This window comes from Ammospiza nelsoni, chromosome 2 (assembly GCF_027579445.1).
Source record: "Ammospiza nelsoni isolate bAmmNel1 chromosome 2, bAmmNel1.pri, whole genome shotgun sequence".
Lineage (NCBI taxonomy): Eukaryota > Metazoa > Chordata > Aves > Passeriformes > Passerellidae > Ammospiza > Ammospiza nelsoni.
In genome coordinates, this window is record NC_080634.1 from 55,055,848 (window position 1) to 55,083,799 (window position 27,952).

At 44.1% G+C, this 27,952-nt stretch overlaps 1 protein-coding gene across 1 annotated transcript in view; it reads right to left on the minus strand.

Annotated features, from left to right (window-relative positions):
* LHFPL6 (LHFPL tetraspan subfamily member 6) overlaps positions 1 to 25,576 on the minus strand; it is a 136,721-nt gene extending 111,145 nt beyond the window's left edge. The window contains exons 1-2 of the mRNA XM_059465829.1: positions 25,362 to 25,576; positions 22,395 to 22,954 (exon numbers count right to left, since the gene is read on the minus strand). Of these exons, the coding sequence (XP_059321812.1) occupies positions 22,395 to 22,779 (385 nt within the window). The 5' untranslated portion in view covers positions 22,780 to 22,954; positions 25,362 to 25,576. The remainder of the gene's footprint in view (positions 1 to 22,394; positions 22,955 to 25,361) is intronic.
* Between the last annotated feature and the right edge of the window lie 2,376 nt (positions 25,577 to 27,952).

The following is a 27,952-nucleotide window of genomic DNA, read 5'->3' on the forward strand; positions in this document are numbered from 1 at the left end:
AAGAAACAATAAAATTGCTTCACCTGTGCTCATTAAATATACAGTGCATAAACTCTGACTTTGGAAATCTCATCAGCAGGAAGCTTCTTTCTTCCTTTTTTTCATTTTTTTTTAACCTACCCCCTGAGGATTACTGAAATCTCTGCATTAACCACTGAATAATGACAATGTTCTGCAGCCTGGAGCTGTGACTAAGGATTTGGTCACAGAGGCTACAGGGTAGAGAACCTAAAAGCTGCCATTGAAAAAATAAAATGTAATAGAAGTTATTTCCTTTCTAAGCAATTAAGCACCTAACCTTGTTTATCACATGTATTTCTCACTTGCAGTGTGTACTTAGGAAAATCTGGCAATGAGAGACAACCCTGCTGTTTCTGTGACGATCATGTAAAAAAAAAAAAGCCTCAGGTTCAGCAAGGCTCTGTTAAAACTTCTTGCTCTATAACTCCAACCGCTGCTTCTCAAGTGTTCTGGCAGAAAACATTCACTTTCCACATTCATCATCACCTGCATTTACATATAGTGCTACATACTAGCCCTTTTAGGTCTCCACAGATGCTCCAATTAAGGTCACGCCTCAAGGTTCCAAGTGCACAGACAATATTTTGGTGGTGCATGCAGTTCCTGGCATCCTCCTCCTCTGATCTGGGACTGCTCATTCCTACTCTCACAGCATCCTTTCAATTGTGCCAGCACAAACATTTATGCAGCCATGCTGGGAATCAAACAGGGGAATTGATCCAGCTAAAAATAACTCTTTTTTTTCCAAGTCAATTTTTAGGCAGCACAGTTCCTGATGTGGTAGGGCGGTGGAAAGCTGGTGGGCTGCAGGATCAGGATGACCTGCAGGATGCCCCCCTGCATCTGGTCATGCTGGCTCAAACTGATCAGAACATAAGGTACAAGTTTTGAGGAATTTCCTGTCTGACTACTGAGCTTGCTATTTATTGCACTGGTATTTCAAGCAATAAATGGCTTGAAAAAGAAAACAACATGAGAACTAGATGCCCATAATATTTTTCCAAAGTGTACTAGGAAGCACCAAGGGCTTACCTCTTGAAGAGGACAGAAATTACTAAAACATACATTGTAATCTGATGCACACAAGTACAAAACCAGCAGGTGACATTGCTGATCAGTGCAAAGAAAGGGATTCAAATTATGTCAAAGAAAAGATGTCTTTAGCCACTTTGGGAAAGACTGAAGTGAAACAGCAGAAGACCCAAAATTCCAGGCTGATCAATATGGTGTCTTTGGGGTATCCAGGCTTCAATTACTTTCCAGAAGCTCCCTTCATCTCATAGAATCACAGAATTGGTAATGTTGGAAGGGACCACAGTGGCTCATCTGGTGTAAACTCCATGGTCAATCAGGATCATCCTTGAGCAAATTTTACTGAATTGTGTCCAGGCAGTTCTTGAATATCTCCAGTGAGGGAGACTCCACAGCCTCTCTGGACAATCTGTTCCAGTGCTCAGACACCAGCAAACTAAGGAAATTCTTCCTTATATTCAGGTTGAACCTCCTGTTCATTGGTTTCTGCCCGTTGCCTCTTGTCTTAGTGCTCAGCACCACTGAGAAGAGCCTGGTTCCATCCTCATATTTCCTTCAGGTTCTTAAATATAGATGGGGTCCTCTCTCAGCTGTCACTTGAGGCTGAACAGGCCCAGCTCCCTCAGCCTTTCCTCACAAGAGAGATGCTCCAGTTCCTTCATCATCTTTGTTGCCCTCCCCTGGACCTGCTCCAGGAGCTCCCTGTCTCCAGTGTGCCAAGGAGCCCAGAACTGGACACAGCACCCCAAACTGGACACAGCAGGGCTGAGTAGAGCAGCAAGACAACCTCCTTCGACCTGCTGGCAATGCTCTTCCTAAGGTGCCCCAAGATCCAATTGACCTTCTTGGCCACAAGGAGATGCTGCTCTTTGACAGCTTGCTGTCTTTCTCCACAGAGCTGCCTTCCAGCAGGTCAGCCCCCATCCTGTCCTGGTGCATGGGGTGACTCCTCCCCAGGTGTAGGACCCTGCATTTGCCTTTGCTGAACTCCAGACAGTTCATCTCTGCCCAGCTCTCCAATTTGTGGAGGGTCGCTGAAGGGCCACTCCTCCCAGCTTTGTGTCAGAACTTTCCGAAAAGGCATCTATGCATTCACCCAAGTTATTGATGAGTAGGTGAAACAATATTGGGCACACAATTTAACCTGGGGGACACCACACATAACAGGCCTCCAACTAGATCCTGTGCCTCAGATTATGAGCCTCAGGGACCTGCCATTTAGAATCCACCTCCCTGTCCAATCATCCAGTCCACACTTCCTGGGTTTGCCTATGAGGATGTTGTGAGGGACAGCGTCAAAATCATTGCTAAAATCAAGGTAGACAATGTCCATTGCTCTCCCTTCATGCATCCAGGAAGTTGCACAAGGTCTGTGAGTAGTGGCCAGTGTGTATTTGTAGCTATGAATCTGGGCTGAAATACTCTTATTACTGGGATGAGTGAAGCAGCACTCGTTTGCTAATAAAAACACCAGAAAAATGTGACCAAGAAGAAAGGAGCATTAAAAAAAGCCTTTCAAAAAAAGTTATAATTTCTTGCAAATTATTTTTAAAAAGCAAGTTTTGAAAGCAATTTTTGCTGTCTTTCCCTCTGGGAGCTGCCTTTTTTATTTCACAGTGGGTAGCTGAATGGCATGATGAGGATTAAGGCAGAGCAGATCCAAGTCACATTAGAAACCACTGAGAAATAAGGCCGATTCATCATTGTTTTAAGGTTAAGTTCAAAAAATTTTTCCAATGTTTGGATCAAAATAAACAGATTTTATCCTACTGTTAGATTAATTACTATGTTTGCCTCTTTAAAGTACAAAATAAATGCAGTTTTGGAAATCGATAGCGGCTCAAAGTCACAACACTAATTTAAAGGACATTGCTCACAGAACGAAAGGTATAATAATGAAAAGGAAAGGCAAACTATTACTTTTGTGTACACACAATGCATATATTTTTAGTGATAAAACTGTCAATTAACTTTTAATTAAACTTTTATTTTCATTGACCTTAGCAACTGTAGATCCAAGTCACACCCATGAAGAGTTAAGATACACTCAAGGCTAAAGAGAAATCACCCACACTGGTCAAAACCATTCCTTTGCAAAGGGAACCGGGGTTGTGCCTATGTGCCCAGAAAACAGGCAGGTGCATATCTGGATTTTGGTTACACGAGCAGTGAACCTGGGGAAATCCCATGGGAATCAATGATATTGTCCTAGCAATAAACAGGTGTGGAAGAGTGTAATTTTAGCCAATGGGCATACACAGACTCCAGTCTCTCCACCACTCTTTACAGGATCAAAAAGGATATATTAAATAAGTAGCATGATAAGGAATATCTTTATTCTGTAACAAACCCTGCCTTAGAGGGGGAGTTGAAAGCACTCTTGAATTTTAAGCAGCAAGAAGTTCAGTAGGAGGTTCTCTCTGGCAACAGCTGAAAAGGCTGAAGAAGACATTCAAACAAAAATGTATCAAATTCCAGACATTTGACAAGACCCGGTTATGGAGCTGAACAGGGCTGTTTAAAGCAGCTGGCAACTCTCTAATTTATTTCACCTGTCCTTTTCGTACTGCCAGGGAGAGTCTGCCCCACATGTGAGAACCAAGTCACATCACTGCATGCCTGATATCACGCCAACTCTCCTGAATAGCAAAAAAAAAAGTCTATTCTGTTTAATTGCCAGGTGTCAAGCAGGCTCATTACAGTGTACAGAAAGCTCTCTGTGCAACAGATCAACCTGAAGAGGCTTATCTTTGTGGCTGCTGTCTATACAGTCATAATTAAATAAAAGCAGATGGAGGAGGCACTAAATAATTATGACTGTGAGATAAATAAAACGCTGGGTAAGTAACTTCAGAAGTATAATTTAAGCATCTTACATAAATAAAAAGTATCAGCGTCTTCTGTGATATGTTTTCACACTGAAGTAGTTCAGAAAATTAAAATAATCAAGAAAACAATGAAGTGAAGTATTAAACTAAAAATATTAAATACGTGTGACACATGTATAATAGGAAACAGGTACAAAGTCTTTCTGACTCACTCTTCTCACAGGCAAATGCAAATTTTCTGTGTCCTTTGCTAATGCATGTGCCAATTAATCTTGCAATCACATTATCACAAAACTCTGTTGTTTGGCACTTTATCTTATTTCACAGAATGTAAAAGAGCTTCCCCTGTTCTTTGCAGCCACAGCCCCACAGAGATCCAATCACTGGGACATGCCAGAGGGTCACTTTAGCTGTGCTAGGTCTTGCCTGGCAGGCCCAGCTACACAGGGTTTCTTGTAGTTTCTGCAGTGAGATGTATCAATGCCTTGGTCCTTCTTCAGCTATCACATGTAGACTCCAAGTCACTGTGTGGCTCCGTGTATCAAGGTCCCACTCCTACAAATGGTAAATTCTCCATCAGCTTCCAAGCACTGATTTCCCATCAGGTGCCCCAGTCCACCACTGGTCTTAAATGTTTCTTTCTTTGTAGATATGACGCTGTGTAGCCTGCTGCAAAGTATTGTTTGTTCAGTGCCAGGTAATCTGCAGAGCTATTCATCGCTCCTGTGAAAGATCCAGTTAGAAAGTGGGACAAAATACCCGAACAAAGCTTTTGAAAGAATGTATAATCCACATTGCCTTAACCCTCCAAATACATATCTACATAACAGAATAAAAGTGCAGGTATTGTATATTTTACAGATACATAAGACAACTACTTAAAGGCCCTACGAGGTCTCTGATCCAAAATCTCCTTCCTGATCTGTTTGGCAGATCTATTCCTTGCTTGCATGTTTGCTTGTTTTTCTGGCCAGAAGTTTACAGGACTACCATTCTTTGTACACAGGGAAAATAAAATGTCCTTAAAAAAACTCACACATAACAAAGCAGCTCCAACCTACAAATATATCCATGGAAAATGTTTTATTTTCTAAAATAGTCTCTCAGTGGGAGTAAGCCAAGACCACAGAAGGTGTCACAAGGTAACTAAGCGCAGCAAGTTCAGCCATGCTTTCCAGCCGTCTAGCGAGTCAACCAGACAGGAAAAGTTGAAAACCAGTCGTCTAAACAAGCATATATAATCTTTGTACATAAAAGAAGCCATGACCTCTTTTGAACCATGGGATAGTATTCATCATTGCAAGAAAAGCTTCACAAAGGAAAGAAAATTAGCTGTGTCTTTCAGATGGGATATGCCTTCTGCACAGCTGGACTACACAAAGCCATTTAATTAAGGCAGCAAGGAGCTCAACAGGGTAAATTGCCTTGAGAAACAGTCTGCCTTAGCTTGTGACCAACACTGCAAAGTCACCATCAGCTCAGGCTGCACACAGTATAAATTTCCATCTGCCTCAAAAATGCCAGGCAGATAATCCTTTAGTCATGAACTACTGTAAGGAAGCAGCACATGACAGCTGGGTCAGTGGCTATGCTTGAACCTAAGACTTGGAAGGCCTCCATTCAACACTTCTGTAAATATAACCTCCAATAAGTTTCTAGCCTCCTAACCGTAAAAGGGAAGATTATTCCTTGCATCTGTGCTGAGGTACTAAGAAGATAAAGATTTTCCAGAAAGATACTTCTATAACTTACAATATAGAATTCTGTCAATCAGCTTTGCCAGAGATTACATCAAACTGTGTACTCAAATAGTGAAGGAAAAAAATAATTATGCAGTCTTATTCTCCCTCAAATCTCTCCTATTTTTCCATCCTGTTTTGCCCAACTCATCCACCTCATAGACTGATTAGCTTCATTAAAGATGCACCTGTCTCTGTCTTTGTGAGTACTTGAAGGTAGACTGCAATAAAAAAATCTGATTGCAACTTGTGAATTCACATTCAGAACTGCTGAAATCATAGTCCTGTGGCAACAGTTGCTTCCCATTCTCACTTATCCACTGTTCAAGATCTCTGAAAACCACACTACCAGTCCCTTTGGTTTGCAGCAATCCCAGTCTATTTTCAAAGTGGACTCATATTCCCAGTTTGGAAACAGCACCTCTCACCATGTTTGAACGACAGAAGACTCTCCATTGTCCTTGTGTCCTTGTGTCTTCAGAGGTTAAGAAAAATCTCTGATATTTTAAAGAGAATCTAAGTAGTCTGGATTTAAATGGGAACAAAAGCAACCATACCATCTTAGTATGCCACCACTTCCTTAGTAGCATACTAAGGAATGCTTGCTGGATATGGCATAAAGTACTTCAAAGAGTGTCCTGGGAGGAGAAGGGGGAAATGTGAAGAGGAATCAAAGAGATTTCATGAGAGAGACATGAATGGTTTCCAGATGTTAGATAAAATCCAAGTCACTGTGCCAATGGATCAGTACACAGGTCACTAAGTTCTGAATTCAGAGGCTAGTGAAAGTAGAGGAGATTGTTATGCTCTTGCCAAAGTCTAAATTAAGACAATTCTCACAAAGAGCAAGCAGAAAAATATAAAAAGTTAGGGGGGGAAGAAACAAATTAAGTCCAACCCCCCCTCCACCCCAAACTTCATACCCTCCTGGATCTTCTTTAGCTTTGGTTTTAGTGTTTGCAGTGGCAGCTGATTCTGTGCAGATTCTCTTTATTATTTACTTTTGCCATGTTCACTGGATATTTTTTCCAGAACAAAAGTATGGCAAAAGATTTGTAGTTTCAAAACTAATTAAACAATTATCTGAGGGTTCCTCTCCACCTAAAAATGATGGCCAGCTTCACAACAGACAGACAGGCTACACCATCCTTCTGTTGGGAAAGAGAGACACCCTTCTGCAGACACAGAGTCTGTCATATTTTCCTACAGGTACTTGGTGCTATTAAAGCAAAACCACTGCTAATCCCTCATTTAGGTTCTATTTCATGTAACAAATAGAAAGCATGATTTCTGAAAAGGCATCCTATTTGATCTGATGCTTTTCAAACTGGATCCTAACAGCTTTCACAGAGGCTGAATTAACATCTTTTGAAATTTATAAAGGTTATTGCTGACCTATTTAAAACAAAGACAAACAAAACTAATAGGGAAAAAAATTCATTCTGCTCTCTTATTTTTACTACAAAGACAGAGAGTCACACAGCCTAAAATCACGACCAGGTATAAATTTTGACCATTCTCATGAGAGCCACTGAGATGAAAGCATTTGCTTGCTGAGCTTCATTGGCTGAAAAGCACTTGATTGAGTACATTTAAAAATGCTGCTTATCTGAACTGTTTCAAGAGATTAGTTTGCATATTTAATATGTTAATGTTTCACAAGTAAGAAGATTTGCAGTGACTTATTACAGGACATATAACTTGTCAGAGCCCTGAGTCATTTAAGCTGGTACCTTAGTCACTAAATGCCAGCAACACTATTAGACACCACCTCAGAGTCTGTCCATGGCAGTAAGCCAGTTTTGCAGATCCTCTTCCAAAATCCAGTTTAGAGTCTGTCTTTCAGCAGGATACTTCCCAGTGGTTTATATTTTCACTGTCACTAGCATGTCAGTAAGAGTGCATATCTTTTGAGCTCTGATTAATTTTGCCTTGACACCACTGAAATACCAAGTATAACTTAAACTCAGGTTTTGAAATGTTCATCAGTTTTCAAATATCCATAGATTGCATATATATTAAGGCCTGTAAGTACTCAGAGACATCTGTCAGGATCCACGTGGCATTGGCACTCTTGTTTCTCTCTAGGCCTACAGGGTCAAGTGATCATCAGCACTGATAATGAAATGCATCATCTTGAAGCAAAAGGATGTGGCCTTCTATTAAAGTCCTCTAAGACAAAAACATGAAGATATAACTCTTCTAAGATATGCATTAATTTTAATTCTCAAATAATATTTCTGCTATTTACTCCTTCAGAGCTGCCACTGGCCACATTGGTAAAAAAAAAATTCTCTCAAAATATTGATGTCCAAAAAAAAACCAATCACAGAATCACAGAATAACAACCATTTGCTAAGTTGGAAGGGACACACAAGGATCATTGAGTCCCCTCTTAAGTGAATGGCCCATACAGGGATCAAAAATCCTGTGTCTTGCATAATTAGATCATAATCATAATGCGATTTCTGTGGTTTAAACCTCTACCATTATGCTAGGTATAAAATTTATAGGAATCTCCAGACTTCAAGATATGAAATGCTCATTAATTTTGTGGAAGAGGAAGAAACTTCCCCCAGAGCAATTTTATTGCTGAACAGTCTGCTACACTGTATTAGGTCTGCTACTTACACTGGCACATTTTGTGCTGGAAACACCAAGATTCTGTACTTCAAGGCTTCATGCTAAAACAAAGAATAATTTGTATTCTTATATTCAGCTTAGTAGGGAAAAAAGCTCACAGAAACTATGAGCTACACCTTCATCCATAAACCAGCCAACCAATGTACTCAGCCAACCTGGAAAAACCAAAATGAGCTTTCAGTCCGTAGCCAGAGGTTCATGCACTGAAAACTGTGCTCTGGAAAGGCCATTCCCAGAAGAAAGGGTGAGGCCATCTTTTCCAGCCAGACCCAAGTCAGGGCTGATTTCAATGGCACTGTGACAATTTGCACTGGCTGGGTACACGGCTCATGGGTCCGAAGGGGCAGCTGGAGCAGACAGACCCTGCAGCAGCCACTGCCCTTCAGAGACACAGGGGATGCTTGGAGTCACTGCCACAAAGATCCCCTTGCTTTCTTGGAACAGCCAAGCCTCCTCCTTCTCAGGGAACTCAAGACACTGACTGAGATGTGAACTACAGTCAGCCTATCCACCAAAAAGTGTTGTGCCAGTGGGATTGACCAGTCCCATCACATGGGGAACCGCCATGGAAGGGGGGTACCTTGAGGAAAATTCCCAGCAGATATTCTCCCACCACAAGTACAGAGCACAAAGGTCTCTCCTACAAAGAAGGTGGGGAGCTGTCCATAATCCCCAGTTTTCCTGAGGTGTTTAAGAAAAAACTGACTTGTTTCAGGATGCTCAAGACTGTGTACATTTGGAAACCCTTTGCCTACAGGGGCACCGCAGAGACCTTAGGGTCTCCAGGAGGAAAGCAAGACATTCAATTAGTAAAACTGAAAGGACAAGAACCAACACCTTCTAAATGGCATAAGGAAAAGTTTCCTCAATTGAAAGTCTCATTCTGAAAATAATTTATGGTTTCCCAAGCTTGGCTGCCCTTGCCTTGGCAGTGAGGTGCAGATCTGTTGGTCTCTGAGTCATCTCAGAATGCAGAGCTCACTTTTAAGAACTTTTAAGCTTCACTTTGAATTAATTTTTAATTAGGTACTTTTTAAAATTTTACTGAGAAACCATAACACATTATTTTTGGAAGTTCAGCTTGGCAGAATGAAAAAGGGCTAGCATTACACTCTGCAAATAAAGACCTTTTAGAGTGCACCTGAAAACCACTTATACTTTGGCAAAACCACTCATAGCTGTAAAAATCTGCCCAGTATCTGTCTGGAGAAAACGTCGCCCTGCATGGGAGACAAGAGATGCCAGGCCCGTGCTGGGGTGCTTGTCTTGCCTCACCCCACCTACCAAAAACTGAGCATCCAACACTAAAAGGGAAAAAATGCTGCACTTGCTGTCTGTATTCCTATGCCCATATACACACACACCTTCCTACCATACCAACCTCTTCATCTGTTTTTGATAAGGAAACTCACACAGACTTGCTAAGCAGTCTGGGTTGCAGGCTTGTCTAACAACCTTGGGTCATCAATCCAGCAACAGTCCACTAGGTCTGCTTTTAAAATGAAGCTGTGATTAGTTTGAAGGAAATAAAATTTGCCTCTTACAGCAAGCTCTTTAACTGCACTTTGACAGTCTTTAATGATACAGAAAGGGAAGCAGCTCATTTTTGCTGTCATACGTGAAAAACACTTGCAAGCTGACCTGGCTTCTCATATATTACTTTTGTACAGAGATTTGCAACAGTGTCTGAATTGTCTTCCCCCACCTGCTCTGCCAAATTATTATGGTACAAGCACTTCAGAAAAAAAAAAGCACAATTGCTTGAAATTACACTAGAGTCAAATGTTGATAAAAAGGTGTCACAGAGGGAATGAAAACTAACTGCTGTGAAATTTAATGAAACCCACTGTGTGCCAAGGGCACAGGCAGCCAAATTGAATTTAAAAAAGTGCCAAGTAGAGAAGCTTGTAATCAGACTAGCCACTATGTTAGATGAGATAAGCAGAATGACTTTTTTCTATCACTAGATCAAAACAGACTGCAATTCTTATGCATGAGATGAAAAGTTACAGTATTTATTTTCCCAGCTTCCTGTGTTCTTAGCACCGGATCTCTGGCTTAGTGGCATGAAATGGAATTTGCCATCTCCACTATATGGCTTGTCCCAGCCCTTGCACGGTTCTTTCCTGACAGTTTTTATTGCAAATTGTTATGGAAAAGAGGAACAAGCTAATCAGAGCTGTTACGGGCTCAGCATAAACTATCTTCAGTCATGGTGTCCCTTTCCACAGCCTGGGCAATGAAGTCAATAGAGGGGAATAAGAAATAGAAGATGATGCCAGCAAAGGAGAGGGACTCTGTTCCACGGTGCTCACATGGAGAACAGTTGCCAAAGCATCACTCCACTGCAGCTTGTGAAGGAATCATTTTACTTCTTAATTATTATAACAACATTATTCTGAAATTGTAATAAGAAAAGCCCGATCTCCCAAACAGAACTACTTGCATTCATTGAGGGAGTAATCCCTCAAACTCTGGGTTAAGGATATGGGACAAAAAAGCTCTACAGCCCATCTTTGTTGGAAAAAGTAATAGTGTAGCTTCGCTACACTCATTACTTCAGTTGTTCAGGGGCTTATCAGTAGTCTTAGCCCTGGACAACACAGAGAGGCCCAGAGTCTGCGCCTTTACCTCACTGATGAATTTTAACATTGCAACCTGCTTGAACTTGTAGCCTGGCCCAATTGGCCAGATTCTCCTTTAAATGGTCTGCTGGTGAAGGTGGAATACTTTCTGGAGAGAAAGTTTCTAGCAAGAGAGATTTCCAGTACTGAACAAAGCTCTCCAAAGCCAGCCATTGTGTTTCTTTTAAAAGGATTTCTCATAAAAATGCCATGACTTTTACCATGACCTCTTGATTTTGCAGAATGTGCCTGCAATAGTTTCAGGGCTTGTCTTGGCTGTAAAGAGTTTTATGCCAGTATTTAGTACCATTCATCATGTTTTCACTGCTGTGCCAGAAAAAGAACTTGAAAGCTAACAGAATTCCTTGAAATCTAAAACACACTATATCACAGAAGCCTTAAGTTTCTGATTTTCTTGTGCAGAACCCTTGCCACATCTGAAATACCCTCTGGAAGTCAGCAGTACCGAAGAATCCATCTGCCTGCAGGTATGGCAAATGGAGTTTTACAAGGAGGTGAAGCTCCTCTCCTCTCACAACCCTTTCCATGCCCTGCTTCCCTACCTGCACATGCCCTGGCCTCTGACTGCTCCGTCCTCTGCTCATACCTTTCTGAGGATACAGCTGAAGTAAAAGAGCTTTTAAGGGAATAAAGGTCATCTGAACTTTACCCCTGAAAGTAATACATTTGTCACTTGTTACTAAGCCAACATTTAGAGGTCTCCCTTTACTTACTCCTCCACAAAGCACACAAGAAATGGGTCAGCATCAGTTCTTATAATAGTAAAAATAAAATTAACCCAAATCTCCCTAATTTCCCCATTTGACTTTGTTTCAGTGAGGACTTTTTTGGAGCAGCACCTGCCTCTGCCTTTCCCCTATCACAAAGGATTTCAAGAGTTTCATGCATTATAACAACAACCATAACAGAAGCAACATGGTACACGTGGGAATGTTTGTACAAATTTGCCAGACAGATTGTACTCATCTCCAAATGACATTCAAAGCTCGTAGTCACGTAGCAGCACCTGGGCCAAATCAGAGCAAATTTTGAAACAAATAAATTTCCTCTCACAGATACACTCAAAAGGTCCCTCAACATCACTCTACCCTGGTTTCTATAAATTCCCCAACACAAAGCACTTTTTAGTACATCCTAGTAACCATTCTCAGTGACTGGCATTCAGCTGTATTGTGCCTGACCTGAATGACTTGTGATGCTCTGAATATCAAGTTTGCTCTCAATTAAAAAAAAAAATTAAAAGTATTCATAAATAGGCTTTCATTTGTCTGCAGACTTGGACAAAACCCTGGACTTGTGAAGAAGTCAGGCAGTGCACTCCTCAGAAGTTGTAAGGCCATTTCTCATACATTGCTATGTTAGCAGGTTTCATATCCTTTCACAAGGTGCTGTATTTCAGAAGCAGTTTCTGTTATTCCAGATTGACCATTCATGGCTTTATCTCAGTACTTTCTCACTTTGCATTTATTAGAAAACTGTTCTTCTCAAATTAACAATACAAATTTATATTACAAAGGCATCTTTATTGGGAAACAATGCAAGACAACTGAACTGACAGCTTACAAAAAAAAGGGTCGCATCTTTACATTACTATAGAAACTATATTGTGTTTATCAAAATTCTGTATTTTCTGTATTGGTTTGGCTACAACTTCCTGAAAAACTCACTTGCTTGTCAACCTAGGACATCTGCTTAATTCTCTCTGAAGCTCTTTGGATTCTGCTACAAGATAAAATAACAATGATTTCTAATAAGTTATTGTTTAGGTTTTCATTCATTATAATTCTTCTTCATATTCCTACAAACTACTGCCAAGCTTACACAAGTCTGTTCTCCTAGTAAAGAACTGTACCTGAAAATCAATTCAACGTGGTCAGTCCTCATGAAAGATTGGGGCTTATCAGGCTTATGCGAGAAAATGTGGACTCAGCTCATGGTACAGCAATCCTCTCAAGAAGGAGTTTTGTGCTAAGGTGTTAGTCCTGATGCAATTAATATTCTATACCTGGGGAATTAGGTAGAATATGGTATCCCAGGAAGGTCTCTGCACTGTCACACAGCAGCAACCTCCTCCAAATCCCTCTAGTCACAACAAGTAGCAACGGCACTGAGCTCCAGATCCTCTCTTCCCCTGGGCTCCATTGCGGAATACTGCTGCTGATTTCAACAGGTCAGGCTCTAAGGAAAAGCCAGTCTGGAGGGGGGAAAAAGTCTGCCTCTGTTCTCAGATGTACCTGTGACATCAGGGGACTGACAGGGGAACAAGCAAAAGAGGAGATCTAATCAAGCCCAGTGAATCAGCCTTATCACCAGCATTGTCAGGGTGCAGTGACCATGCCCAATTTTTCATGCCTGAGAAGATGCAGGACAGCTTCTAGAAGGGATCTGTCAAATGCAATATTGCCCCTCTGTCCTGTGATGTCTTGTGGTGGCAGAGTCATCCCAAAAACAAGGAGAGGATCCTTTCTTGGTTCTCTGTGACTTAAGGCCCTCTTCATATGATCTGAATGTCACTTAGGACTTCACTTGCACAGCATAAAAAGCTTAACATCACTGAAGTCAACAAAGGTGTTCCACAGAGCCAAAGGAAATCCTTGAGCAGGAACCCAGCCAACATGATGGTCACCACAAGCTAAGCAGCTGTGGTTGCAGTTTTGGTTGTACAAATACACCCTGTGTTTATTAATTACCCCACATTCCTTCCTAATTGCTTGCTGCATGGAATCAATACATTGGCTGCTCTCGAGTTCTACTCCTCACTTCCTTGAAATGATGGAGTTTGAAAACTGCCTTATTTTACTTTGTGAAGCCAAAGTCCTTAGAAGGCAAAAATGTGTATTGGAGAAATAAAAGGATGTGAGCAAGGAAGAGAAAACACAGGTTGAATACTGTGGAAAAAAAAATCCATGTGGAATGCATGGTAAACTGAGTTTCCTAAGAGAAATAAGAAAAAAAATACAAATTACATAAACATTTAACACCAGACTGGACAAAATCCTGGAAACTACACCATTGAGAACAATTCTGTCCTGTCTGTAGGCCCTATGACTTCACTCGCACTGGAAAATATTGAAACATTTTGATGCCTAAATGCAGTTGCCAGCAATATTCAAATATCCATTGAAATATCTCAGGAAGCAAAATAAGCCAGATCTTTCAATGCAGAAACAAAATTGCTAACTCCAACCCAGGTTCTTCTCTAATCAACACCAATGTAAAGGACCTGAAAAGAGGTACATCTGAATTTACTCTGACTCCACACCAGCAAAATAAATTATTTGGTCCCCTGCCTCACATTTTCTGAAGTTCCATTAGGTTACACAAGCAAAACCTTTTGAAATGAAAAGTGTCACAGAAGTGCTGAGCACCATTGTTTCTTTCTAATAAAAAAGCAGGACGACTGAACTTCATTCTACAGATAAATAAAACAGCACCGTGGGACTTCTTTAGATCAAAAATTCTGTTCTTAATGCAAAATTCTGCTTAAACGCAACACAGCTGCAGCAATATTCAAAACATTCAACATTAAGACAACAAGAGAAGTAAAGAGATTCTTCCCAGTATTTTCGCAATATCTTTTTTTTTTTTAATACATCAGAATTTCCATTTTAAATGTGGTTCCAAAACACCTAAAATCTTACTTGCAGAATTTGCTCCAGGCTGAAACTCTGCATGGGGCTTTTTCTTCCTCTGTATTTAGTCAAAATTTATATTAGGATTAATGTAATTTTTTAAAAAACCAAAATGTATATGTATTCAAAACACTTCAGTATAAACAAGTTAATTCAGTGGGGTAGCTCTTCAACAAGAAAGTCATCATGAGAACCACACCTGTTTTAGACTAATGTCAAATCCAATAATCCTAGAATAGAAATAGTGATGTAATTTGTACTAAGTGTCACTGACTTCAAAGGACACACAAAAATTTGCAGCCTGTAAGGGACCTGATGCTTTTTTAAGGAAGATTTTGAAACACAAGAAGAGTTATCTGAAGTAGTTGAGAACAGAATTAAAAGCTAAGACAGCTAGGTATGAAGGCTACTCTCCACATCATTTGTCTTCTTCAAGTTACATCCCCTCTGTTTCAGCAGCCTGGTCTGTACTGCTTGTGACCTTGCTGGTAGGGATGGCCTCCTCAGAGCTACTGATTCTGCACCTTAGGACCAGTAATGTTTATTACTGATCCTTCCTTGCTAACCTGTTTTGTTAAAATGGTCATTGTTAGCCTAAATTGCAAACTTTGTTAACCATGTTTTCTTCAGTGGGACTTTAGGGAAAATCTCACAAAAACCTGTGCTGTTAGATCTGTCAGGGCAGCAGCCTTTAGCAAGGCAGCAGCTTTGCTATAGCAACTTCTGTGACCAAGGTGAAGGCAACCATGCAAAACAGTATAATCTCTTGAAAATGTACAGAATCTAAGTCTGCACCTTTCTTTACCTCTTTCAGGTAAGTAGTTGTATTCCCTATCAGTCAGACCTGATGGCCCATGCATTCAGGAAAGATTCAAGTAATGCAAGTCCCTACCTAATTAAGGGAGTAGGAATCTACACAATGTCCTTTATAAACTGAAAGAGGGCATACATTGCATTGGTTCATATATTACATTCAGGCTTCAATCCTGAATTTGTTTCATATTTTAACTCCTATCTGAACGCAGCAGAGAGAGAGAGCTGGCTTATCTTGAATAAAACATATGCTACAGAATCTTTAAGATAATTTCACTGTCCAAATTCCCTTGTCCTGAACTTCCCTGCCTTACTTATTCTGGACTCCAAATCTAAATCCAAGAATTTGACTCTAGCTGTGCCACAGTATGTGAAGGTGCCTTGTAGTGCTGAGAAGCAAAGATTGAACATTGGCACAAGCAGTCAGAGGATTCAGTTTAGCAAGTCAAAGTCTAGCTGAAAAGGGATGAAGCTGCAAAACTATACACTGCATTTAATCCTTTGGTAGATTGCTAAAGAAAACTGGAGAAAGAACTAGTGTGAAACACACCAGCTACAAAGCAGCTTCCATACAGGTTGTTCTGGTAAAGAAACCACAACAAAGTGCAGCTTAAATGGATTAAAAGCAACCTAAGTGTCGGATCTTAAAAGAAAAAAAAAAGACAAAATATTCCTTGAGAAAGCATAATGTTGCAATGATATATTCTTGGTGCTACATTTTTAACATTTGCATTAATGATCTGGAAGAAAAGCAGTCAGAGTAATTCACCACTGGAATAACTTATGGGGATCAGGCTTTTCTCAAACTTAATTAAATTCAGACCAGAAGATTTTTTTTCTCAGAGATACATTCTAGCTCAAACTGAAATTATGTGAAGGCTGTCCTATGACCCACGCTGCTGCAGACCTCAGACTAAGCAGTCACAGTGTTCTCTGCTGACTTTATTATTGCTGAATCAAGGAGCCTATGACATGACACACAATCACTCACTAGCAACGTTTAAGAGTGTCACTTTTATTTTCTCTTCTTCTGTTACCTTGGTGAGGCTTCTTGTCCTTTCATTTGCCTCTCTTGCACTGTCTAAATGTGCACACATATGCTGGAATCATACCCAGCCTGCAGCTGGTCTTTGTCTAGGATGAGGATTGCCCCATCATGTGTTTACAGGGGCACAGCAAAGCCACTGAAGTTTTGCATGCAATGAAAAGAAGGTGTGACAAACAGCCCCAAACAGCTAACTTGTAGGTCAAGAAGAGCCTGACAGAAGCAATGACCCTGCCTTGCCTCTCCCCCAAAAGTTAGCCTTTCAAAAAATATTTTTAGGCTGAAGAGAATGAAAGAACAGGACATTTTTGCCTCTTTTTTTTTTTTTAATCTTTATTTTATTTCAGATGCAAATTGCAGGAAGAGATGGCAAGAATATATATATGGGGGAAAGGATGAAATTGCTTGGGGGAATCACAAAAGTGTGTGGGGTCACTGTTTTCTTGACAGAAGTCCCTTGACCATCTCAGATCTTCCCTGTTCCCACAAGGCTTTTCTCAGTTACATTTTCTCCCTATAGGGAGCAAATTATGCTGATCTGAGTCTTCCAGGCAGAAAGCAGAAAGCCTCACTTGAGCTGTCAGACGGAATAATGGTTACTGGTCAGTGCCTTTTCCTCCACCTGCACAAAAACCTTTCCCAGAAGTTTCTGGTTCCTGTAGTCAACTGGAACTACTCTCCCCAGAGCCCCTTTCTTAGCCTGCCTCAGAACCAAGACTGTTTTGTTCCACTTGAACTTCAGAGCTGTCTTTAACTGCCAGCCACGCTTCTTGAAATACAACTTTGTTTCAGTGACTTCATCTCTCCCAAAAGCTTCTTCTTATTAACTGTTTCTCCAAGCAAATCCTTTGAGGAAGAGCTTCTCTACATGACCCCACGACCTAGTGTTTTTTCCTCCTCATCCCTTACACTTCAGTATCATCTCACCCACAAAGTCAGATTTGGCCATTAGTTTGCCATTAACTTTGCAGATTTTGTTTGGACCTGTCTCCTTAGAATCTTTAGCCCAAAATTGCAAAGGTTTTCTCTGAGATTTCATCACAGACAACACAGAACCAAAACATCACCCCACACTCTACATTCTCCTCATCTTGAGGGATCAGTCCATATTCCACTGCCCTCTGCACCCAGCAAACACCTGCCCTGAGCACCTTATTGGTGATGGAAACTATGATGGCCTCTGTTGGCACACAACACTTGGAGAAGGATTCTTCAGCAATTTCATGTACTCCTGAGAGCTTATTTCTCATAAGGACACATTTTATTTTCTGAGACAAAATTAGAGGTTGTTAGGAACTGTGTCCCCTTTTTCTCAAATTAAAAAATGCGTATTTCACCACCCCCTGCTCCAAGAGACCTCCAGGTTTTCTAACCAACAATTTCAAGGACCATAGTTTCAGGAGTTTCAGCACTTCCATGAGACACAAGGGAAACAAGACAGAGAAATAAGGAGAGGAAGAGTAGATCCTGCTGAAAACTTTGTTCATTTAATGAAGGGAGTAGAAAAACTTGTGCTTCATTAGAGTGCAATCAATGAATACTAAAGATGACAGTAAACATGCCAGGTGCTGACAGCCACATGGCTACTCCATAATCATGGAAAGGCTTCACTTCTCACAAGGCACTCAGAATCAGGGTCATAGTGTCAGGTTCAGAGGGGTGTCTCAGATTATTCCATGCTTTGTTCCCACAGATCCATACCCTGAGCTTGGTTTAGCTGTTCTACCCAGCAAAAGGGAGTTCTGAGCTAGTGAAGGTTTCATTCCCACGTGCTGACCACTTTAATGAAAAGCTTCATCTTGCCAGCGTAATGCTCTTTAAATTGACCATCCTTGCAGTACTTGTGCCTTTTGATCCACTGCCTCTCATAAAACTGGCTAACCTTTAAGTTCATTATGTTCTTAAAAATATTGCTATGTTCTTAAAATCATTGCTCTGCATTTAGAGAGTGAAACTATTCACCAAATTAGTATGTCATATCTGAGCTACCTACCTTTAAATTTCTAGTTCCTCCATTTAGGTGGAATTGACTTGCCATGGCACAATGAAAAGAGGATCAATAATTACAGACTCCAATTTGCAATAGATTTGTTAAACTTCACTCCCTGCTGTCATATCCTCAATAGTTATGGTTAAAGCTACAATCTGTTCTAGCTACACTATATATGCCTCAGCCTTCCAAACACACAAAGGAAACCAGCTGGAAACACTGCACTTAATGTTATCAGTGAAGACTGTATCAATCTACATGACTGTGCCCTCAAGAGGTTACAGACAGCATAACTTCCACCTCAGCTGTCATTTCTTTGAATCAGTCCAAGAGAGATGCCCAGGAGGCATGGTCTGAGAGACCACAGCAGCAGTTTTCCAGCTGTGGACTGACATCCACTGCACCAAAGGCTAGCCTTGGGGAGTTGGACATTTCTTGTCACCCACCACCAAATTGTCTTAGAAAAAGCTAAAAGCGTCATTTTTCATGCAAGCAGTTGCTGTAATGGCTACAGAGCTGCCACGTGATCATGTATGGGAAAGGAAGCGGCTCCCACAACTACAAATGGGGGGAGAAGTCTACGATGCAATCTTTCTAGTAGGAATAGAAACTCAACATGTTTCGTCCCAGAGTCACCTTAAAATACATGTATACTCTGTAGCCAGGATCATCTGAAATAGCAAATACAGACTAAATACATAGGAACAAGCAATATCCAAAGAGCCCTTCTGACTCTGCCTAGATCTGCAATTTCTTGCAGGTTCTGCCACTCAACTTTTATCAGAAGAGCAGATTTATGGTAAAAGGACTCATGAATAATTCACTCCCTTGAGCTGCCACATGCAACTTGGGGAAATCCCAGCTATAAAACCTTGGCACCATTTAGCTAACACAAGCTGCATTACTTTTTTACAGGTGTTATTCCACTGACCTACTTGGAGTTATTCCTCCTTCACAGCGCTAGAAGAAAAGGATCAGGCTGCTTGCCTACCACCTCTGGTAAGCAAACTTCTCTGCCACGTCTTCACAGCAGTAAAAATGCTTCTAGTGTTGGACTAAGTTTTAGCTTTGGCTCACCACAGCATTAGTGGCTTGTATATCTTCTCTGCTCTTGGGCCTCCATAATAATCCATTATTTGTTGGCTTATCTCCTCCTCAAGTCTGTGTTTTTAAATCATGTTGAGAAACTTACTTGGATCCTAAACAAAAGGAGCACAAGTAAAGCCATAAACTAGCTACACTGAACCTGTCTTTATGCTGGTTTCTAACTTCAAGAGAAATATGGTTTATTCCAACACTCATCCTCTGCCATTGGAGCAAGAGCACAAGCAGGGTATGGGTGCAGATGCCTCAAACAAAGTGAAACTGTTTATCCACCCTCCCTGTCCTAACACAGAGGATGAATTAATAGCATCACTCAGTGGCTGCTTATTTTCCTAGGCTTTTCCTTACATAAAGCTAGGTAGGAGTTCTACTTCACAATTTAAAAAAAAAACAACAACAATAACAACAACAAAAAAACAACCCAACATTTATAAGGGTTTTATTTGATTAGATGTCTATGTGGAGACCAGCTAAAATGACAACAACTGAACTGCCACCAAGCCACATTCAAAGCCCACATCGTGGTACAGAACTACACCTACCACTGCATTACAGGGAACAAAGAGCTGGCATTCCCTGTTTGTAAATAAGGTGAACAGCTCACGACTATCTTGACATAAAACAAAATAATAATTATAGGGCCTAAGTCAGACAACTGACTAAATGTAGTCATGTTATTTAAACAATTAACCTACACTGATTTATAGCAGCTAAGCATCTGATGAGGGATTAAGAAACTCCTCTTTACTCTAATATGTCCCTTTAGTTTATCCATATTACTGGCTTTCACCACCTGGCCTCTCCGTTGTGCCCCCACAGGTATGTTTTAAGCAGGTTAAAAAATGACAGTCCTCACTTTGGTCTCTTCTTACACACTTCCAGCAGTGCTGAATGAAATGCGAGACAACCATAAAAGCCAGTAGAGGGGAAAATTAGACATGCTGCGTAACTAATTTCTGAACTGTAAGCAAAGTTGTTGGCAATTTTCATTTCATATCACAGGTTCATGTTTCTTTGAACTGCCACCTACTGAGAAGAAGCACTAGCTGCTCATGCCCTTCCAGGCAGGACGGGATGCTGCCTGGTCAGCTTGGACAAGCACAAGAGGTTGCCATGGTGTGCTCTGAAAGGAACCTCTCACCTCCTTCTCCAGGAGCCACATCCTGCCTCAGAGAAGGGTGCATGACTTCAGCCCACAGCAGCATCATGGGGAGCAGGGTTCCTCCTGCATCCCTGGCCACGTGCCCAGCGCTGGAGCTGTTGTGTTTGCTGGGGTGGCTGTAGGCAAACAGCTGTGAGCTGGCCTGCCAGCCCTGCTCCACAGGCACACGGGGGAGCGTGGTCACGAGAAAGGGGCCAAATGCAAATTAAAACCAGATGAGCCGAGACAGCAGTTGGAAAGAGGGGGTGGTTAAATCCTGTGACGGCTCTAAGTGAAAACAGTCAGACAAAGCGGGCTTGCAGATTGTCACCGAACTGAGAACCTCCTCCACCCCCAACTGCCTGGCTGGAACTGTATAATGGAGCAGGTTTCAAAAACCACAGCTCCCAGCAGAGTTAACTCTCCAGCAGCTGCTGCACTTTCAAACTGTCAGACAGATTGAACACGGGAATGCCTGTGGGTCACAAAGCTGAGGGAAGGGTAAAGTGATAGGGTCAGCTTGCTCCAAAGTGCGGAAACTACTCAAAAATTTGGAGACAAGACTTCCTGCGGCCAGGAGGGAGTTACACTGGTATCGTCTGGCTGAATGCTTGGCACAGGGCCCTTTCCCAGCCTCAGCTGTCCTCACCCAGCTGGACAGTTAGTGGAGTTTTTGTCTTGTGCTTCCTTATAAGCTGCAGTCGTGGTATGTAACCAGACTGCCCTTGCAGGGCAAGAGCCTGTTTGGAGGGGAGAGAAACAGGAGTTTCACTAAGAGTCCACTCCTTTGGGGGATGAGCCAGGGAGCCTGGCTGGGACCAGACACTGCAGGGCACCCAAAAAGGCTGGCACCTGCACTGCCTCAGCACCCAAAGCTCAGAGAAACACGTTACCTTATGGGGGCAAGTGCGTGTGTGTGGTGGAGCGCTTGCATCAGGCAAAAGTGAGTGCCACTGATCCGCATGTCACCAATGACAAGAGGGTGATGATTTACTGGGAAAAGTGCCCTGTAAAAAGCATGCTTGTGGATCCTACTTATTGTCTCATACCCTTCAAATACTCTTACAGTTACAAAGACGCCACACAATTACAAGTTGGAAAAAGGAGCAGAGGTAATTCTCCCACACGCTGTCTAGCCCATGGAGCCAACAAACCTGTGGCACCATCAGCAGGCGGCATGGGTCAGCCAGGCCAACAGGGCTCCTCCCAGGAGATGGTGGGCCACCTCCACAAGGGATAAACAGTCCACACTTCAAACCTGGGCCAAAGCTTGTTGCCAGATACATGCAGCTGCAGAGAGCAGAGTTGGAGGGAGCTCTGCCAGTAATAGGGGTAAAAAGGAGAAAGAGAAGTTGTTCTCACACAACACAGCCTCTCTTCTGCCAAACCACAATGCTTCATGTGGATCTGTAGCCCACATGCTTCTCCAGGTACCTCCAACTCAGCTATGCTGTGCTGGAGACTACAGTCCACAAAACTGCTGAGAAGATGCTGGCTCACAGAAGTCAACTTGCCACGCAGCTCTCAAAGGTCACATAATGACCAAACAGAGACTTGAGCACAAGAGACCATGGGCCACTGTGTCTTTGGGCCACATTCAGGCAGCCACATAAGCAGCTCAGCCCTTGAGGGAGCCAAGTGGTCTCCCTTCTAGGAGAAGGTTTGAATGGCCCCCTTCTCTTCCCAAAGCACCAGAAGAGTCTCCACACGAGCAAACAAACAGCCTGGACATCCCCATCCCCTCACCACAAGAGCACTTACCCCCCAGGAACTGGATGCCTCCTGCCACCCTGCCCACAGTCCTGGAGATGAGCTCGGACACACAACAGCCCATGAGCGCTGTCAGGGCCACCAGGAGCAGCAGCCCGCAGCCCAGGCCCGTCACCACGGTGCAGATCCTCCACTCGGCGCTCGGGATGGCCTGGAAGGAGGCATAGCGGCCACACTGCTCCACCATCACGGTCATCTGGCGGCTCTCGTCCCGCACCGGGTAAGAACACCTCCGGAAAGTGCCGAAGGAAACAGACTTCTCCAGCTGGGACCCCAAGAGCCAGTAGGGCATGAAGAAGCCAACACAGGAGGCAGCAGCACAGAGGAAGGAGAGGAAGGCCCAGACGATGCCAGCACAGGTGAGGCTGGAGGCCATCTTTGTATCTGTTCCAAGACCCCTCAAGACGGGAAGACACAAAAGTAACTGTGTATTTTAGAGGAGCTTTATGGATAATCCGGAATCTCTCAGCCTTGACAAATCCTCACACTGGGAGAAGCTTGGATCCTGAGAGCCGGGGGTATATTTCCTCCCATCATGAAGTCAAAGGTCCCTAATTAAATAACAAAACACAAAAAAGGAGGAAAATACAAGTTCAGTAATGCTGACATTAGAAAAGAATATTTGTCTGCCAGAATGCTTTTCCTTCCTAGGAGACTTCTGAATAAGTCATGTCACTTTTCTGTCCCACCCTTGCAAGCAGACCCTACAATCGTTCTCAGTGACACCAGCTTCTGTGGTCAGTGTGATGGTGGCAGCCAGCAGCCCAGCTGGAACAGGCTGCTGTGCACTTCCAGGAATGCTCTGCAGCCACCTTCAGGGGTCTCCTGTGTACTTGCCTCACTTTTCTCCACTCTAAGTCCCGATCTTTCCAGTACTGATAGAAAAAACAGATAAGGTTTTTCTTATCCTTAGTTAGCTAGACCTTCCTCCTACAATGTCTCAAGAACATACCTCACTTTATAGATGGTCCTGCAGCTTCAGTGCAAAACCACCCACAGCAGCTAAGGCATTTCAAGCTCAGACTCTTGAGATACAGGTAAAATTTATTAACACACCCCCAAAAGAAGTGATATGAGATGACATTTTTCCCAGCACTCCAAGTTGTTTGACATCCCTGTGCAAAAAGAGCCTTTTATTACTTGATGTCCCAAAGTGCCAGGAACCTGAACTCCAGGTGGTCTTCTGGTAAGTGAAGACATTGCCACATCTTTTGGATTCACCTCTACACAACCTCAAGGGGCACACAGTTAAAACACAGAGGTCTCTCTTAATATTCCTGCTTGCATTCAGCCCAGCTCTTCCCAGTTCAAACCCAGGGGCCATAACCCCTTTGTATCCTTCTCAGACAGCTCCCAGCCTCTCAGCTCAGTATCCGTGTGCCCAAGTGCATTTGACTGACACAGAAACCTACATGCTGTTCCCAGAGGCTGGGGATGTATTTCTAGTTAAATTCATGTTGGATCATTATTCTAACTGCATTTGTAAATTTATGATCATTTCTCACAGTTGCTGCCAAATTAATTCTGATAGCTATTTACAGGGGCTTTTTCTTCTAAGCGTGATTAGACGCCAATCAGTGAATCCAATTCATGAAAAGGCAATAAAATGAATACTACTTCAGCACAAGGAGGGAACTTAGAAAAAGTCTGTATGTGAAATTAGCCATGTGCACTACACAAAAGTTTTGTTTACTTTTAAAACACTAAGAAAAGGAAGTTTCTTCTGTAATATTAAAAAGGCCTATACTGCTACTGAAGAAGAGTTCACCTATCTACCCGTTGAAATGTCTTTCAACCTGCAAACTGCCAAAACCCCCTGGGGATAAAAACTTGCCACAGAGGCATGGGGGGGACACCATTTCTTCAGAAGCATCACCTAGAGAAGGAACTGTCTGTGTCTTGGCGTGGCACCAAAAGTCTAAGCCAAAGTGGGTCACAGCACTTAGGGGAGACCATTCCCTGAATCGCAGGAGGAGGTGCATCTGGAAATAGGGGACAACATGGAGAGTCCCAGGGTATGACCCGGCAAATCCTGCGGCTCCAACGAGGCAGCAGCTTGGGCTCCCTGGAGCCCGCCAGCTCACAGCCTGGGCGCTCTCCCGGGAGGCGGGCTCACCCCTCCGGCCCCGAAACCCCGCTCCCCGCCCTCCAGGGGTAGGAGGGGGCGGCCGAGAGATACGGCTTCCCCCGAGGGAAGGCGGCGGCCGGGAACCAAAACTCGTCGGGGTGATGCCAGGGAAAAGCTGCGGGCGAGCGGGCGCAGCGCCCGCGGAGCCGGCACGGTGGGGGAGTGCCGGGCGGGGGTGCAGGGGACCTGGGAGGCACAGGGGATCCGAGAGACGCGGGAGGAGAAAGGACTGTAGGGACAGGGGGTCCAACAGGAGCAGAATGGGAGGGAAAGTTGATGCAGCCGGGGACGGGCTGGAAAGGCAGAGGTGCCGAGAGTGTGGGGAATCCCAGTACCCAAGAGGACGGAGAGCCGGGAAGCTGCGGGGCCGGGAAGGGAAAGCGGTCCGGGGTGTCAGGGAGATAGGGGAAAGACGGGGGCCCGGGAGAGGAAGGATGTGAGGGCTGGGAATCCGAACAGGGAAGGGAATCTAGAGGGTCCGGTGCAACGGGCAAGGATGCGGCCAGGCTGGGTGTCAGAGCGGGGAAAGGGAACGCAGGAGGGAGAGAGGGTCCGCGGATGCAGGGGATGTGGCAGTGCAGGGTAGGGAGGGGTCGGGGAGGGAAAGGACGTTCTGAAGGCTGGAGGATCCGGACTCATGAACGTACCGGGAGCGACGGAGGGCAGCGGTTAGAGAAAGGAAGGGGCTGCAGGGGGTCCGTGAGGGGCAGGGGATTCAGCCGCGCATGGAGTGCCGGAGAGCCGGTGTCTGGAAGGAGCAGGAGCGGCGAAGGGTCCAAGAGTGCCAGGATGGGGGCAGGCGCGGTGCCGGGGAGCGAAGGGCTACTTACGGACACGCCGGGCGTGGAGGCTCCCGCCGCGGCTGCCGGGAGCACATGGGCGCGGGGCCGGCGGGCGGTGGCCGCCCCGAGCGACTCTACCGCGGTCCCGGCGCGGAGGCGACGCGGGTGCTCCAGGCGGGCGGGACCGGGAGCGGGACCCTCCCCAGCCCGGCCCGTCCTTTCCTCCGCGCGCTCCTCTCTCCCCCCGTTCGGTTCCTCGGGAGGCAGCGCTCTCCGCCGCCTCTCCTCCCCCTTCCCCGCCACCGCCTCCCCGGGCGGGACCCGCCGCGCTCGGCGCAGTTGCGGGGCCGCGGCCGGGGCCGGGGGCGAGGGGCCGGGCGGCAGCGGCGAGCGGGAGAGCGGGGGCGCGTCCCCGAGCCCTCGCGGGGCGGGGCGGGGCGGTGGTCCCGGCCCGCGGGGTCGCTGCGAGGCTGGGTCCCGCTTCCCGAGCCCGCCCTGCACTGCCACGGGAGGGGCTCGGGTCCGGGGCCGGAGCGGTGGTCCCGGCGCCGGGCTGGTGCGGGGGCGGGGAGCGCTGCGGCGTCGCCGGGCTCGGCCGCTCAGTGCGGGGTGCAAGGGGCGGTGAAGCCGGGCACGGAGAGGGGGAAAGAGCAGGAGACGAGAGGGGGGAAAGACAGCGGAGAAGGAGTATTGGAAGGAAAGGGGGAAGGCTGCAGTCCTTACATGGGAAAATATGGGCTAATCTCCTGATGGTGTGCGTGTGATAAGAACTGTGTCTGTCTCTGCATGCGAGCTGCTGATCCAGCATTTTGATCGCAACAGTTCCCGAGTTGGTCTACAGCGAGAGTAAATGTGATCACAGTACCAAGCAGCTCCTCCCGGATGGGTTAGGTCAAGCGGAGAGACAGCAGCTTCAGCCCTTTCCCAAAGTGTCTTAAGTGGGAAAGTTTTGAGGAGCTTTTGCCTTCTGCACAGCGAGCCTCTGGGAGAAAAAGACATTTCCAATTCTGTTTTTTCCTCTACGCCCAGAAACGTGAATATATTTCTCAGATACAAGACAATTTTATGACAGGTTTAAATTATGTCAGCACCAGACATGCAAAATCTCTTTGGTAATGTTTCTTTTACAGTCCTGGCGTGTAATTTAAACACCATTCATTAATATTATTAATGCAAAATGGAAGTGAGGTTTATTGCACTCAGTCTGCATTTACACCATTTAATAGTAACAGCAGCTATTTTCAGAATTGAATTACAAAGCCACTTTATTGTATTTTTAAAATTAGACTTCCATTTTTTTCCCTGTAATGCAAAGTCTTAAAATCAGAATATTACTGAAAATGCATACTTTCTCAAGGGATAAGAAATGGATTGGAAAGTATCTAGCATGATCAAGTTTTCCACCCTAACATTTCAAGTGTATTTAAGGAAATGTGCTTCAAAAAATCAAAGAAGTGGGTTAAATGTAGGCTGAATGATAGAATATATGCAATAAAATACTCCACAAGGAGGACAATGAAGGCATAACCCCAAAGCAGCCGTACCCACAGCTGACTACCCCTAGGCTACATCCACCTACTGTACATCTATATTAGCAAGTAATGTAGATCAATCTGGTGTTGGATCTCATCGTGTTGAGGGCCTAAATTATGTTCACACTTTTCCACAGCTTTTTCTTCAGTTTCACTCTAGGTTGGGTCTGTGAACTGAGGGCCCCATGAGAACTCAGAGTGCATCTGATGCACTCCTGGCACCTGTCTTCTGCTATATTGCTATCTGGATCCACTCTGTGTACTCACCTCTGCTGGGCAAAATAAAACGTGGTAAGTGAGGTTGATCTGGAGATTCACTTCAAAAGCATGCCCTTGATCCACACCAAAACATGAAAGTGGATGTGCCCACGGGGTGTCTGACAGAAAGGGAGCTGATATGACTTTCCCAAGCTGAGAGCTGGAGCCTGCTCCACAGCATACCATTCCAGCATCCTCCCCTCAAATCACCTTCCCGCCCGGTGCTGTGCCTCCACCCCCAAGCATGCAGGAGCTCTCAGGTCTGCACTTCTGCAAGGAGCTGTGCACGTTTTGGAGAGCGTAGACACTCCTTGTTCACTGCTCACATGCCTTCACTTGGCTCAGTGTCGTGTTCTACCCCCTGCTATTCATTTTACCCATGCCTGAAATGACAGGGATACTAAGCCAATACTGTGTCAATGGAACTCTGCTCTCGGTGTAAGGCAAGAGAAGAATTGAGTACTGTTATTAAATAGCTGTTTAATTGTTTAAAGACTGAGGTCTGTCATTCTTTTCTTAGCCAAAGGCCTGGGTTATAATGAAACTGTGATAAATATGTCTAAATTAGGCATGTGTTGGGATCAGACATGGGTAGAAATTGCCTGGCATTAAAATGACTGTGGAAAAACTTCTGTTTCACACATGGAAACTGTTTCTCAGTTAAAATTGGCATTGGAAGCCTAGGGAGAAGCAAACAAGCATGAATTTATTCATGCAATTTATCTCTTCCATGGTATATGCCAAGGTCCCCAAGTCAGTGTTTGCTTTGCTAATGGCATCTCTACAGCAGTTCATTTATTTGCCTTATATGGCCTGTACGTTCACTCCCTGAGCTGCTGCCATTCTGCA